Source organism: Lichenostomus cassidix, chromosome 1Aa (assembly GCF_008360975.1).
Source record: "Lichenostomus cassidix isolate B80296 chromosome 1Aa, HeHo_3.0, whole genome shotgun sequence".
Taxonomy (NCBI): domain Eukaryota; kingdom Metazoa; phylum Chordata; class Aves; order Passeriformes; family Meliphagidae; genus Lichenostomus; species Lichenostomus cassidix.
The window spans coordinates 53,451,107-53,464,310 of record NC_139480.1 but is presented as its reverse complement, the minus strand read 5'-3'; the positions used below and the strand labels follow the sequence as shown (position 1 = coordinate 53,464,310).

At 58.4% G+C, this 13,204-nt stretch overlaps 1 protein-coding gene across 1 annotated transcript; it reads left to right on the top strand.

The window, feature by feature from the left end:
• The first annotated feature begins 9,058 nt into the window (after positions 1-9,058).
• LOC146443885 (uncharacterized) lies at positions 9,059-13,204 on the top strand. Its single transcript, XM_085049224.1, has 6 exons — positions 9,059-10,646; positions 10,805-11,223; positions 11,319-11,369; positions 11,707-12,073; positions 12,475-12,651; positions 12,960-13,204. Exons 1-6 carry the CDS (start codon positions 9,656-9,658, stop codon positions 13,061-13,063), a joined length of 2,109 nt encoding a protein of 702 aa, XP_084905350.1. The 5' UTR covers positions 9,059-9,655; the 3' UTR covers positions 13,064-13,204.

Sequence of the window (13,204 nt, the reverse complement as noted above, 5' to 3'; positions counted from 1 at the left end):
CCTGACTCGATTCACCTTGTCCCTCGGTAGCCTGTACAGCTTGTCGTGTGGGGCTCCATACTGCAGCTTTCCATTTCCGATCTGCGCCTACAATTCGGCAGGAACCATCGGTGAAGAGGGCATAGCGTCTTTCACTCTCCGGCAGCTCGTTATACGGGGGTGCTTCCTCAGCACGTGCTACTTGCTCCTCTGCTTCTTCTGAAGATAATTTAAAAGTCTCACCTTCAGGCCAGTTTGTTATGATTTCCAGAATCCCAGGGTGATTCGGGTTTCCAATACGGGCGCGCTGTGTGATGAGGGCAATCCATTTGCTCCACGTGGCATCAGTGGCATGGTGGGTAGAGGGAACCCTTCCCTTGAACATCCACCGCAGCACTGGCAGTCGGGGTGCAAGGAGAAGTTGTGTTTCTGTGCCGATCACCTCTGAGGCGGCTTGGACTCTTTCGTAAGCTGCCAAGATTTCTTTCTCGGTGGGAGTGTAGTTGACTTCAGACCCTCTGTAACTTCGACTCCAGAATCCCAGTGGTCGACCTCGGGTCTCGCCAGGCTCCTTCTGCCAAAGGCTCCAGGACAGACCATGGCTCCCGGCTGCAGAGTAAAGCACATTCTTTACCTCTGGTCCTGTCCTGACTGGTCCAAGGGCTACCGCATGAGCGATCTCTTGTTTGATCTGGGTGAAGGCTTGCTGCTGTTCAGGGCCCCAGTGGAAATCGTTCTTCTTGCGGGTTATGAGGTAGAGAGGACTCACGATCTGGCTGTACTCAGGGATGTGCATTCTCCAAAAGCCTATGGCGCCTAGGAAAGCTTGCGTCTCCTTCTTGTTGGTTGGTGAAGACATCGCGGTGATCTTATTAATGACCTCAGAAGGAATCTGACGCCGTCCGTCTTGCCACTTTACTCCCAGGAACTGGATCTCTCAGGCAGGTCCCTTGACTTTACTCTTCTTGATGGCGAAACCAGCTTCCAGGAGAATTCTGATGATTTTCTCTCCTTTCCCAAATACTTCCATTGCTGTGTCCCCCCACACAATGATGTCATCAATATACTGCAGATGTTCTGGAGCCTCACCCTTTTCCAGTGCAGCCTGGATCAGTCCATGGCAGATGGTAGGACTGTGCTTCCACCCCTGGGGCAGTCGGTTCCACGTGTACTGCACACCTCTCCAGGTGAAAGCAAACTGAGGCCTGCACTCTGCTGCCAGAGGAATGGAGAAAAAGGCATTGGCAATGTCGATGGTCGCATACCACTTTGCTGCCTTGGATTCCAGCTCGTACTGAAGTTCCAACATGTCCGGTACAGCAGCACTCAGTGGTGGTGTGACTTCATTCAGGACACGGTAATCCACTGTCAGTCTCCATTCTTCACTGGACTTACGCACCGGCCATATGGGGCTGTTAAAGGGTGAGTGAGCCTTGCTGACCACCCCTTGGCTCTCCAGATCCCGAATCATCTTATGGATGGGGGCCACAGAGTCTCTGTCAGTGCGGTATTGCCGGCGGTGCACTGTAGCTGTAGCAATTGGTACACGCTGTTCTTCAATTCTCAGTAGTCCCACAGCAGATGGGTTGTCTGAGAGACCAGGCAGGCTATTCAGTTGTCTTATGTCTTCTGTCTCTACGGCTGCTATCCCAAAAGCCCAGCGATGTCCCTTTGGGTCTTTGAAATATCCACTCCTGAGATAATCTATGCCGAGGATGCATGGGGCGTCTGGACCAGTCACGATGGGGTGTTTCTGCCACTCATTCCCAGTTAAACTCACTTCAGCTTCCAGTACAGTCAGCTGCTGGGATCCTCCTGTCACCCCAGAAATAGAAATGGATTCAGTCCCCACATACCTGGATGGCATCAGGGTGCACTGAGCGCCGGTATCAACCAAAGCCGTGTATCTTTGTGGGTCAGACGTGCCAGGCCATCGGATCCACACAGTCCAATAGATCCGATTATCCCTTTCCTCTACCTGGCTAGAGGCAGGGCTCCTCTAATCCTGTTTTTGGTGCACGATGTTCTTCTCTTGTAAATGTGTTCCTGAGGTCCCTTCAAGAGGATCAGTCATATTATCACTTCCATTCTGTCTTCCATTCAGTTCTGTCCACAAGAGACTGGGGCAGTGTTGTACCTAGATGAGCCTCCTGAAGTGGATGTTTCTTTTTTTAATTCACGTACCCGGGCTGCTAAGGAGGAGGTGGGTTTCCTATCCCACTTTCTCATGTCTTCCCCATGCTTCTGCAGGAAAAACCAGAGGTCACGTCGTGGAGTTTGTCTTCTTTCCCTGGCTGGGGGACGTCTGCTCCTGATGGCAGAGACTCTGGTTGGTTTCGGTGGGACATGGAAAAACCCTTCTTTGAACTCCTTCCTTAGTTTCTGGAGGCTCTCTTCAATCAAGCTCCGGACTTGCTCAGCCAGGTTTGTTTCCACTGATGAGACCTGGGTGCGTAGTGGAGCGGTGACAGTGTCCTCATAAATTCTCAGTTTGTTTGTTAACACGCCCACCTGGTCTTCGCCTTCCCTCCACTGCAGTGTTGCCAGGTAACGAGAGTATATCTCTGGTCCGAGCCGCGCGAATCTTAGCCACATTTGTGAAGTGCACTGGACGTTATCTGGGTTCTTGGGGAATCTCTCGTTGTCCGAGAAAATGATCTCCAGCACGGCCAATTCCCTCAGGCATCGGATACCTTGTTCTATGGTGTTCCATTTTCTTTGGTGCATCTGGAGGTCTTCTTTGCACAGGTATCTGTCTCGTACACTCAGCAGCAATCGCCGCCAGAGGCTGAGAGTTTCCTGGGTTTTCCCAATCCCCTGGTCAATGACCACATCCTGAGACAGGGATCCCAGTTGCCTGGCCTCACTTCCATCCAGAATGGTGTCATTAGCGGCGGCATCCCAGATGCGGAGCAGCCAGGTTAAGATGGACTCGTTTGCCTGCCGGGTGAATTCCCTCCGTAGGTCCCGCAGCTCCCCCAGGGATAGAGAGCGAGTGATGATCTCCGGCTCTGTCTCTTCTGCTGGGTGAGATGGTCCTGCCGCATCCTCATCAGTCGCTATGCGGACTGATTTGCTCTTGGATTTCTTTTTCTGGAAAGGGGCAACTGCTACCGGCTTCAACTGTTCTGATTTGGCGATGGTCTGTGTTGAGACGTCGACTGCTCCTTTGGTTCTTTTCCTCTTGCCTGCTGATTTGCTTCGTTTCTTCTCCTCAAGAAGACAAAGTATTGTTCTGTTCTTCAGCATGAGGTACACGGTGCTGGTTGCAGAGAAAAAGGAAAACAGAACTGACAGGAAGATTATGCCATCTTTAGCATCCAGAGAGAACTCAATATTGTCAAAGACGGCTGTGCCCGGCCTGAAATGCTGGAAGAAACCGCTCTCTCCTCCTAGCCCCAGAGGCTGGGTGCAATTGCTGAGGAGGGCCCAGACGGAGCAGCTCAGATTAGGCCAGGCAGACAAAGTCGAGTATATATATCGAGTGGCATTCATTGCCTCACAGGTTACCATGCCATAGGCATAATAAACCAATAGAGCAATTTTCATGCTATGCCCTGATCGTAACAAGAGCAATACGACGGGCAGATAGTTTCCCATTTGAGGAAAGATATAGAGAGCGAGATAAAGCACCCATATAGATAAGCTGAGCATCATGGTGATAGGATTTCTGAGTTTCCCCAGGTCGGGCCCCACATTGGGCGCCAAAATATGTATTCGTTTGAAAACAAACCAGTGGGAGATCACAAGTCAAGATTGAAATTAAAAATAAGTGAAATAATACAAGGAAAAAGCACTGACAAAGTCAGATACAACCTAACACCCTGTTAGGGTGGTAGTAGCAGTCCAATTGAAGTAGTCCAGTTGAAGTGGTGATCCTGTGAAGGTCTAGTCTCCAGCTGAAGATCCAGTGGTAGCTCTCGTCCTCTGGGAACCCAGTAGACAGGGCTAGCTCAGGCAGTTCCAAGGCCAGGTTATATCCAGGTGGGAACACCTGGTTCCTCCCTCCTGGGCAGAGCATCCCACAATGGGATGAGATAAGTCCATGAGTCACACGGTGGGTCCCTGATGGCCCATTGCCTGTCATGCGGGGTGGGTCATTAGCAGCTGGTAACAGCTAACGGATGGCCCATTGCCTGTCATCCGGAGTGGGTCATTAGCAGGTGATAGCAGCTAACGGCCCACAGCTGGTGGTAATAGAATACTTAACTACATCTATGTTGCAACCTAGGACACTCCCCTTCCCTCTCCCCTCAAACCTTTTTTCCCCAAACACAACCCACCCCCACCACTCCGTCCTCTCCTGTCCCTACTCCTCTACCCCTTTTACTCCCCCTCCTCTTTCCACCCTCCCTATTTTCCCAACCGGACCTTTCCGGTCCCCTCCAGTTTCACTCCGTACGCCAACCCCTCTCCCTACCCCTCCTAATCTTCTGCTATTCCTCCTCATTCCCCGTCTTCCCATCTCCTCCTCTCCCCACCTGCCTCCGTCCTTGTCCCACCCTGACCACCCCCTCTGACCGCTAATCCCTTCCTCCATCCCCCTCTCTCCCTATTTTCCCAGCACCCGCGGGGCTGGGGGCGCCGGAGAAAAAAACCCAGAGGGTGGAGCCCGGAACCCCCACCCTCGCTGGAGCCCCGACACGGGCTGGGACAACACTGGGGGTTCCCCAGGGGGGCACGAGGGTCAGGATGAGCCCTCTCCTCAGGAGGCTGGCCAGGGAAAGGCCAGAAGTAGAAATGGCAGCGCGGCCCGATCCTGCGCAGCATTCTCAGGAGGAGCAAGTGGTGCAGCAGCAAGTATCCTGGAGCCCCCAGCTGTCACCCCACGGCTGCCAGGATGCTGTGCCGGCTGTGCCAACTGGGAACACTCCTTGCTTGGTGGCAGAGACGAGCCCCAAGAGAGCCAGGAGGTTCCTCCATCTCCGGGAAGCTGCCCCAAGACGGCCACCAAATACGAGGCATGTCTATGTGGTAGCAGGTCGGATCTGAGGAGCAGAAGGTGTTAAATAAACGAGGATTTTCCCCAAGAGCTGTCTGAGTGTTTCCACTGCTCTGTATATGAGTGGGATACGGTTCCTTTCTAGCCAGGAAGTGGCACAGAGCTGGGTTTGGATTCAGGATGGGATGTGGTGGATAGTACAGGGAGGCTTTGGTTGTTGCTGAGCAGGGCTTGCCCTCTTCTGGGCTCTCAAGTGGGTTAATCCGTGTTTTTCACCAGGGAGGGTGGAGTGAGTGTTGAAGACAGAGGCAAAGAACGCATGAAACACCTGTAGCGTGTCTCTGTCCCTGTTGGTGAGGTGACCCTCCGCACCCTGGAAGGAGCTGATGTTATTTCCACAGTGATTTTGCCATTAATATGTTTAAGAATACTCTTTTATTGTGCCCCACATTTCTGGCCACCTTCATCTCCAGCTGAGCTTTCACCACAATCAATTGCTCCCTACAGTTGCAATCAGCATCTCTGTATTCTTCTCCCGCCCTTGATTGCACTGGGCACACAGCTTCCTTTTCCATCCTCTTTCCTACACAAGACGTTTGTTCACACAAGCCAGCCTTCTGCCTTGCCTGCTTGGCTTCTGACATCTGGGAATTGCCTGCTCCTATGCCTGCAGGAGGTGACGTTTCAAAAGTGAGCAGCACTGGTGGACCCCAGCACGTGCAAAAAACATTTTCCCTGGGCACCTTGCTTCCCATTTCCCTGAGCAGCCTGCACTGTGCTCTCCTCATTCCCAGAGCTGAGGTTTTGCTGACACTTTTCCTCTTGTCACAGCTTTGAAAATCCACTTATTTGTGGTCACGGTGGCCAAAACGGCCGCCAATCCCCACTCAGCTAAGGGCACCTGGGACTCAGACGGAGGCCTGGCTCGAGGAGCTGTGTTGGAGAGTTCTGGCATGTGGGGGGCTCCCCACTCACCTGGGAGGAGGCTCTCTGGGGAGGAAGAAGGCTCTGGCATGAGCCACGAGGCCCCTGGCCAAGGGACTGTAGCAGGGGACGCGTCTGTAGCGGATGCTGTCTGGGAGGTGCTGTGCGAAGGAGGGGACGTGGGGCTGGGGGTGTCACAGAGCTCAGAGAGGGTGTCCCCCCAGCCCAGCAGCCTGAAAGCCCCCGGCACACTGCAGGAGCCAAGTTTCAGGTCATCAGGAACAGCCCCCTCCCTCATCTGTGCTCCCAACCTCCCACAAAGGCTGGTTGTGCCCACGGCTGCTGCCAGGGTCCCTCCCTCCCTCCCTCCCTCCCCATGGGAGCAGGGCTGGACGCCCTAAAACTGAAGCTCAGCACTCTCGGGACAAAGCCAGCACAGGGGGGAAGGAACAGGATGAGTGTGAGAGGGTCGCCTCTAGCCCTTCCATCCCGCAGCAGGGAGCAGGGGGCTTCCTGGGACAGACCCAGGAGAATATTCACCACCATCCCTGGCTGGGACAGGGGTGCCAAGGAGATCCAGGAGGGAGCGGTGTGCAGCTCTTCTGTCCCGAAGGCTGCCCCTCCCCACTCCCGTGCTCACCACAGCCCCCCTTTTCAGGAAGGAGATCCAGGAGCCTTGTGCTCCTTGACAGACTTTCTTCCAGCAATTCCCTGCAGAGCGGGTTTCTCTTTTTTCCGCTTTCTGAGCCTCTACAAACGTGGCGTTGTGCTGGAAGGGGCGGAAGAGCACACGGCTGGGGGACTCTTGCGGGGCTCTCTGTCCCTGGCACCCTGCTTTCCTCCTCTCCCTTTCGTGTAGCTGCGCGCCGGGATGGAGAATCTTTCCCAGGCGGCTGCAATGGCCCGGATGGGAGCCCTGCACGGCGGGGGGCAGCACTGGGCATGTCCGCCCTGCCCCACGCAGCCAGGGTGTCCCGCAGAGCTCCTCCAAAGCCCTGCTCCTGGCCTCCAGCGGTTCATTAGTGAGCTATTAACGAGGGAGCAATTAACGGGCACTAATGACGGAGGGGAGGGCGGGGAGCCGCTGGCAGCCGCGGGGGCGTGGCCAGGGCGGTGGGCGTGGTCTGTGCCTCGGCGGGGCGGGGCGTGGTCTGAAGGGGCGGGGCTAGCGCTGAGGGGAAAAAGGGCGGGAGAAGGCTCCGCACCGCTGAGGGGAAACGTTGGGGAAGAGGAGACAGAGGGCTGTTGTCGGGAAAAAGAGAGACGCGGGAGCTCTTGAGGGCCTGAAAACCACTAACTATGGCGGGGAGCAGCCCAACACAGTCCTCCTGCTCATCCCAGTCCCTTACACAGGCCAAGCCCTGGCTAAAATCCAGGAAAACCAGTGCTGTGGATGCAAGGAATCAGAAGCAGGCTCTGTGTGGAGAGTGTCCCTCACTGCGGGAACCTGAACTCAGTTCACCTGTTTGTTACCACTTCTAAATTCTGCTGGCTTCTTAACCGGCAGGATAGCAGTGTTACAGGGAGACATCCGTGGCTCCAAAAGACCTGCCTTTAACAGAGACTCAGGAACAGGCTGTATGTAACCCCTTCCTTCCTTCCTCCCTTCCCTTAAAATACGCTATTGCTCTTTAGACACCACTTGTCCTGGTAGCATCAAAGTGGTTGGGAGAGGTTCCATCCCTGATTGTCCACATCTCCCTGGGACTGCCCCTATTTCTGGGTTTACTTCAACATAGGCCTTCTCAGATATTTGACACAAAGTTACCATGGCGGTAGCTTCCTTACCACCTTTCGCAACAGTAATCTCCATTTCCAGTTTAGCCATCAAATCCCTTCCCACGAAATTACAGGCATGAGTAGGAACAAACAGAAATTTGTGCATTTCAAATTTATACCCCACATTTACCAATAACGGTTGAATAAAATCCACCTGCTCCTCTGTCCCGCTCACCCCCTGAACAGTCAAAGAACTTTTGGACAGTTTCTCCCCCATCAGGCATAAAGTTCAGAGAGGATCGAGAGGCGCCGTGTGTCCCAGGGAACACACTTGCTCTCGCTCTGGACCCATCCTGCCTGTTCTCAAGGGCCCCAGTGTGGTGAGTCCCTGCTCTAATGGGAGCCCCTTACACCCCTAACAATCCATTTCATCAGCGGGTCACTTTGCAGTCAGTCCTGCTTCCAGTGTCCTTGTGGCCTGCCGATGGCACTGATCCCTTCCCCATCGCGGTGTTGCTCGGCTCTGCTCGGTGCCGCCGACCCCATTGCCTGCGTCCTGGGGGTCCCCTTGGTTCCTGGGGTTTATAACCCAAATCCTCCACCCTGGCCCCACCAGGGAACCTGCCGCAGGGTCCCCTGCTGGATCCCTGTCTCCTGTGCCCTAGGGGCTCTTGGTGTCTTCTGCTGGCTTCCTCCTCTAGTTACCCCAGGGCAGGACTGTGGGAACAGCCTGTCCTGAAGGCTGGGGATACAATGGGTCTCCTACTTTAGCCCTGTCTGCCGCTCCCAGGGACACGCAGAGAGATACCAGAGATATGCTGGAACGGCAATTTATTGCTCCGTGGTGGCTCCCAGCGTCTTTCAGTGGCATCAGCAGGAGCTGCAGGTGGCCTGGATGTGCTCCCCAGCAGGTGGTTTGTAGGTGCCCCCCCACCCTGGGCCACCCACCTTCATTGAGGGGGGCATTCCCAGCACTGTGGCACTGCCAGGACATCCTGTCACCCGTGCTGGAAGCCAGCTCGTGGATGGAGACCACCATGGGGCCCCAGGATATCTGGAAGTTGCCAAGGAGAGGGAGTGGGATCCTGGATGGGTGGCGGGATGCCAAATGCCAGTGCCCCAGCCCCTCTGGCTCTCACCTAAAGGTTTCATGATTCTCCTCTGATGCCGCCTCTACCCAAGCTCCTGAAAGCCCAAGGAGGTCCATGCTGGCTCAGTCTTCTCCAGCAGTTTCCCAATTGACAGGAAGGGCTTGGACCTGCCAGGAAACTCTAGCCCTGTTCATCTAATCTCAGTAGCAGGAAAAATGCTGCAGATGGTCCTACTTGGCACTCCTGGGAAGTGCTTCAAAGACAGAGACAGCATCAGCCATGGGCAGCATGAGATACCAGAGCAAAATTCCTGTCTCAACGATGGATTATTCTGCTGCCATTAGGTCACGCAGCTCCTGGGTGATGGGAGGGCAGTGCAGGTTCCATTTCAGGATTTGAAGAGGAGTTTGGATGCTGTCCCTCAAAGAAGCTCTCTGGAGCAGGTGTCCAGCTGTGAGATGTGCAGGGGCAGGGTGTGCTGGCTGAAGAACTGGTCCATGTGCTGGTTTTCAATGGGATAGGATCCATTTGCTTGCCAGTAAGCGGCGCAGAGCTGGGTTTGGATTCAGGGAGGGAATGTGGGGAATAGCGCGAGGAGGGTTTCATTGCTGCTGAGCAGGGCTTGCCCTCTTTCAGGACTTGGCAATGTCCCGTTGGACAATCCACGTCCTGTGCTCTGCCAACAAGGAGGTGACACCATCATCATTCCCCTCCTCATCTCTGTGTGCTACTTAGCCAAGAATCTTCCACCCACCCTGCTCCGGAGGGCCCTCAAGTGCCCACGGGAAGCCCCTTTCCCCCACTGCCGCACTGCTGAGCACTGGGCTGAGGCGGGGCTGTGACGGCACAAAGGGGCTGAGCGCTGGCGCCAGGCAGGGCTGGCATGTCACAGGCCTCTGCTGGCCCACAGCACTGTGAGCTCACAGTGCCGTGGCTAGCTATATAAGAGGGTCCAGCAGCCGCACCTGCCAGTGCAGTCGCGACGGAACGCACTGGAGCCATGAGCGCCGTTGGTGTCCTCGCGCCTGTGCTTTTCCTGCTGCTGGCCTCTGTGGCTGTCTGGTGGGCTCTTGGCCACTGGATACCACGGAGGCAGCACGCAGGAACAACGACAAGAGGCAAGTGCCCCGGGGTCCAACCCAGAGGCTCACGGAAAAGCCGAGGAGCCCCTGTGGCTCCCAGGTGCTCCAGGCCTCTGGCCACCCCTCGCAAGCGGCCACGTGCTCCCGCGAGCCCCCTGCACAGCCCCTGCAGCTGTGGCCCCTGCCTGGCTGTGGCCCAGGAGCTGCAGGAACTCATGCTGCTGCTGTGGGCTCGCAATGGGACACGCCAGCCGCTTTACTCAGGGATGTGGCAGGCACTGTTGAAAGAGCTGGAGGAGCTGGTGAAGCGAGGCCACGTGCCCTGCTGTGGCTCGTCCAGCTCTTCCAGGGGCCTCCATCCCTCCAAGAGGCTGCTCCCAGCAAGAACCTCCATCTCTGGGAGAGCCTCAGCCCTTGCAAGGATGGCACACCATCAGACATCTGCCATCCATGCAAGAGCCTCCGGCTGTCAGAGACCCTCCATCCTTCCGGGAGCCTCTGCTGTCTCTGACAGCCTCCATCCCAGCCAGAGGCTCAGTGAGACCTGTCAGCCTGCACAAGGTGCAGAGCCCGTGGGCAGGTCTCCCAGCTCCCCTGGACTCCTGGACTTGACCAACACGGGCACATCCCTGAGCACTGCCGTGGCCAGGGAAAGCCCCCAAGTCCAAGTGGGAGCCCAGCCCGAGGCACAGGAGCCTTCTCAGGAGCAGGTGGCGGAGCAGCAAGCATGCCGGCTGAGCCAGCAGCTGCCGGCCCGCAGCAGCCAGGACGCTGTGCCGGCTGTGCCAGCTGGCAACAGCCCGTGCTTGGTGGCGGAGACGATCCCCAAGAGACCCTGGAGGTTCCTCCGTCTGCAGGAAGCTGCTCCCAGGCGGCCACCGCGTCTAGCAAAGGCCTTTCCGGTAGCAGGTGAGATCTTCTGAGCAGCTCTCTGAGGCTCCCCCGGGGCTCTTGAGGGGCAGCCCCAGGCCAGGCCAGGGCCCCCGAGAGCAGCCTAGTCCCTGGCTGCTTCCAGCGCCTCTGACGGGCTGCTTTTGGGCTTCCAAAAACGCCTCTCTGCTTTGCAGCCGCTCCTGGGACGCCCCTGTGCCAAGAAGCCTCGGGCTGTAGCCCCGGCCGTCCTCAAGAGCAGCGTCCAGCTCACGACGCCGGGGACAGCGACGGTGCCGCCCCGCCCCGCTGCTCTGCGGCTCCTGCAGCCACCCGGGCGCGCTGCCCTGGCCCAGCTGTGCCGCTCGCCAGCCCCACGGCTGCCAGGCGGTGGCCGCAGCGGGAAGCAGGTGAGAGCGAGGTGGCCCGCGGTGGCCCGGCGTGCTTCGCTGGCGGGCACTCGGGGCTGGGGTGCCCCGGGCGGAAGGCTGATGGCTCGCTCTCGGCCGCAGGGCGAAAGAAGCAGCTGCAGGAGCTGTACCGGCTGGGCCCGCAGCTGGGGCAGGGCGGCTTCGGCACCGTCTTCTCGGGGAGCCGCCTCTCGGACGGGAGCCCGGTAAGCGGGCGGGACGGGCGGGCGTGGCAGGAGGGCCGGGCCGGGGCCGGGCACCCGGGGCTGGAGCTCAGCCCGCCTCTCTCGTGGGCTTGCAGGTGGCCATCAAACGCGTGCCCCGGGACAGCGTGGCGCGGTGGCACGAGCTGGTGAGCGAGCGGCGCCAGCGGGACGGAGCGGGGCGCGGCGGGCAGGGCTAAGCGCGGGGCCCCGAGGCTGGGAGGCGGGAGATGGCGGGGGGAGCGGGCGCGGGCTCGGCGAGCCAGCCGGAGGGAGCACGGTGGGCCCGGGGATGCCGGGGATGCCGGGGATGCCGGACAGCGGTGGAGTGGCCGGGCAGGAGGGAACCCCTGAACGTGCCCTGGGCGGGAGGAAGCCCAAAGCCCAGGGAGGCTGCACGAGGGAGCACTGGGGCACGGCAGGCAGGGGACAGCAGAGTCCCAGGGCAGCATCAGGCCTGCTGGAGGTGTTTTCTCCTCCTCACAGCCCGACGGCACACGTGTTCCAATGGAGATCGTGCTGATGGAGAAGGTGGGCTCCAGCTGCCGCAACGTCATCCAGCTCCTTGACTGGTTTGAGCTGCCTGACAGCTTCCTGCTGGTCATGGAGCGTCCGGAGCCATCGCAGGATCTCCTGCACTTCCTGACGGAGCGGGAGTTCCTGTGCGAGGAGGTGGCGCGCTGGCTTTTCCGCCAGGTGCTGGAGGCCGTGCGGCACTGCACTGCCTGCGGCGTCCTGCACCGGGACATCAAGCCCTCCAACCTCCTCGTGGACCCGGAGAGCGGCGAGCTGAAGCTCATCGACTTCGGCTGCGGCACCTTCCTCCAGGAGCAGCCCTTCAACTACTTTGCCGGTGAGCCCACAGCCGGGGCTGTGCTCCCAGCGTCAGGCATTGCACGGCCCCATTCCTTCCCTCCTGGGCTGCGGCATTCAGCCTGCTGCCCTTTGGCACGGGGCGCATGCTGTGCCCCAGGATGCTGTGCTGCCAGCCCTGCTGACAGAGCACGGCTGCAAAAGCCAGGCAGGCCCCAGCCGCTCGGCTTGGCCGGCCCGCTAGGGCTTGGGCTGCACCGCTGCCCTTCTTTGCCTGCTGGCAGAATGGGTTCATGGCTTTGGCCAGGGTGCTGGAGCAGGGGCTGCGGCCTTGCGGGGAAGCTACGGCCACCGCTGCAGCCCCTGCCTCGGCCACGAGGCTGGGCCCAGGCTCTGGAAGCCAACAGCCTGCGCCCTGACAGCGCCGCCTGTCTCCCCTAGGAACACTAGTGTACAGCCCGCCCGAGTGGATCCGCCACGGCCGCTACCACGGCCATTCGGCAACCATCTGGTCCCTGGGCGTGCTGCTGTACGTCATGGTCTGTGGGAACATCCCCTTCCACGACGACCGTGAAATCGTGTCGGGGCAGCTCTGCTTCAGGCAGAAGGTCTCTCCAGGTAGGTATGCGGCCTGAAGAAGGCAGGCTTTGGCACGTGGCTGCGCACAGCCCAGCGTGGCCCAGCTCACGCAGCTCCGCGGCAGGTGGATGTGCCGTCAAGGGCTGGATGTGCCGCGGGAGGTGGCCCGTGACGGGGCCGCTCAGTGTGGCACGCCGGGCTGAAGGAGGTGGCGCTGCTTCCTGCCGTGCCGCTCTCCCGCCAAGTACAGAGTGCGCTGGGAGGCTGGCGCAGCTCTGAGCACACGCAGCACTGGCCGGGCAGGAGCCTTTGGCAAGTGACCGGCACTTTCTGGCTTCTCTCCGCAGAGTGCCAGCAGCTGATCCGCTGGTGTCTGTCCAAGCACCCCGCGGACAGGCCAGCTCTGGAGGAGATCTCGTGCCACCCCTGGGTGCTGGGCAGGCGTCTTTGATGCCTTGCCAGAGCCTCTGCAGCACCCACTTCCTCAGTCCCTCCCAGGACTGAGGACCCGAAAAATAAAACAATGACAGAAGCATTCGGCAGTGTCAAGTGCAGTTCCTGCTAGCAAGTTCAGCTAAAGAAACCTCTTTGG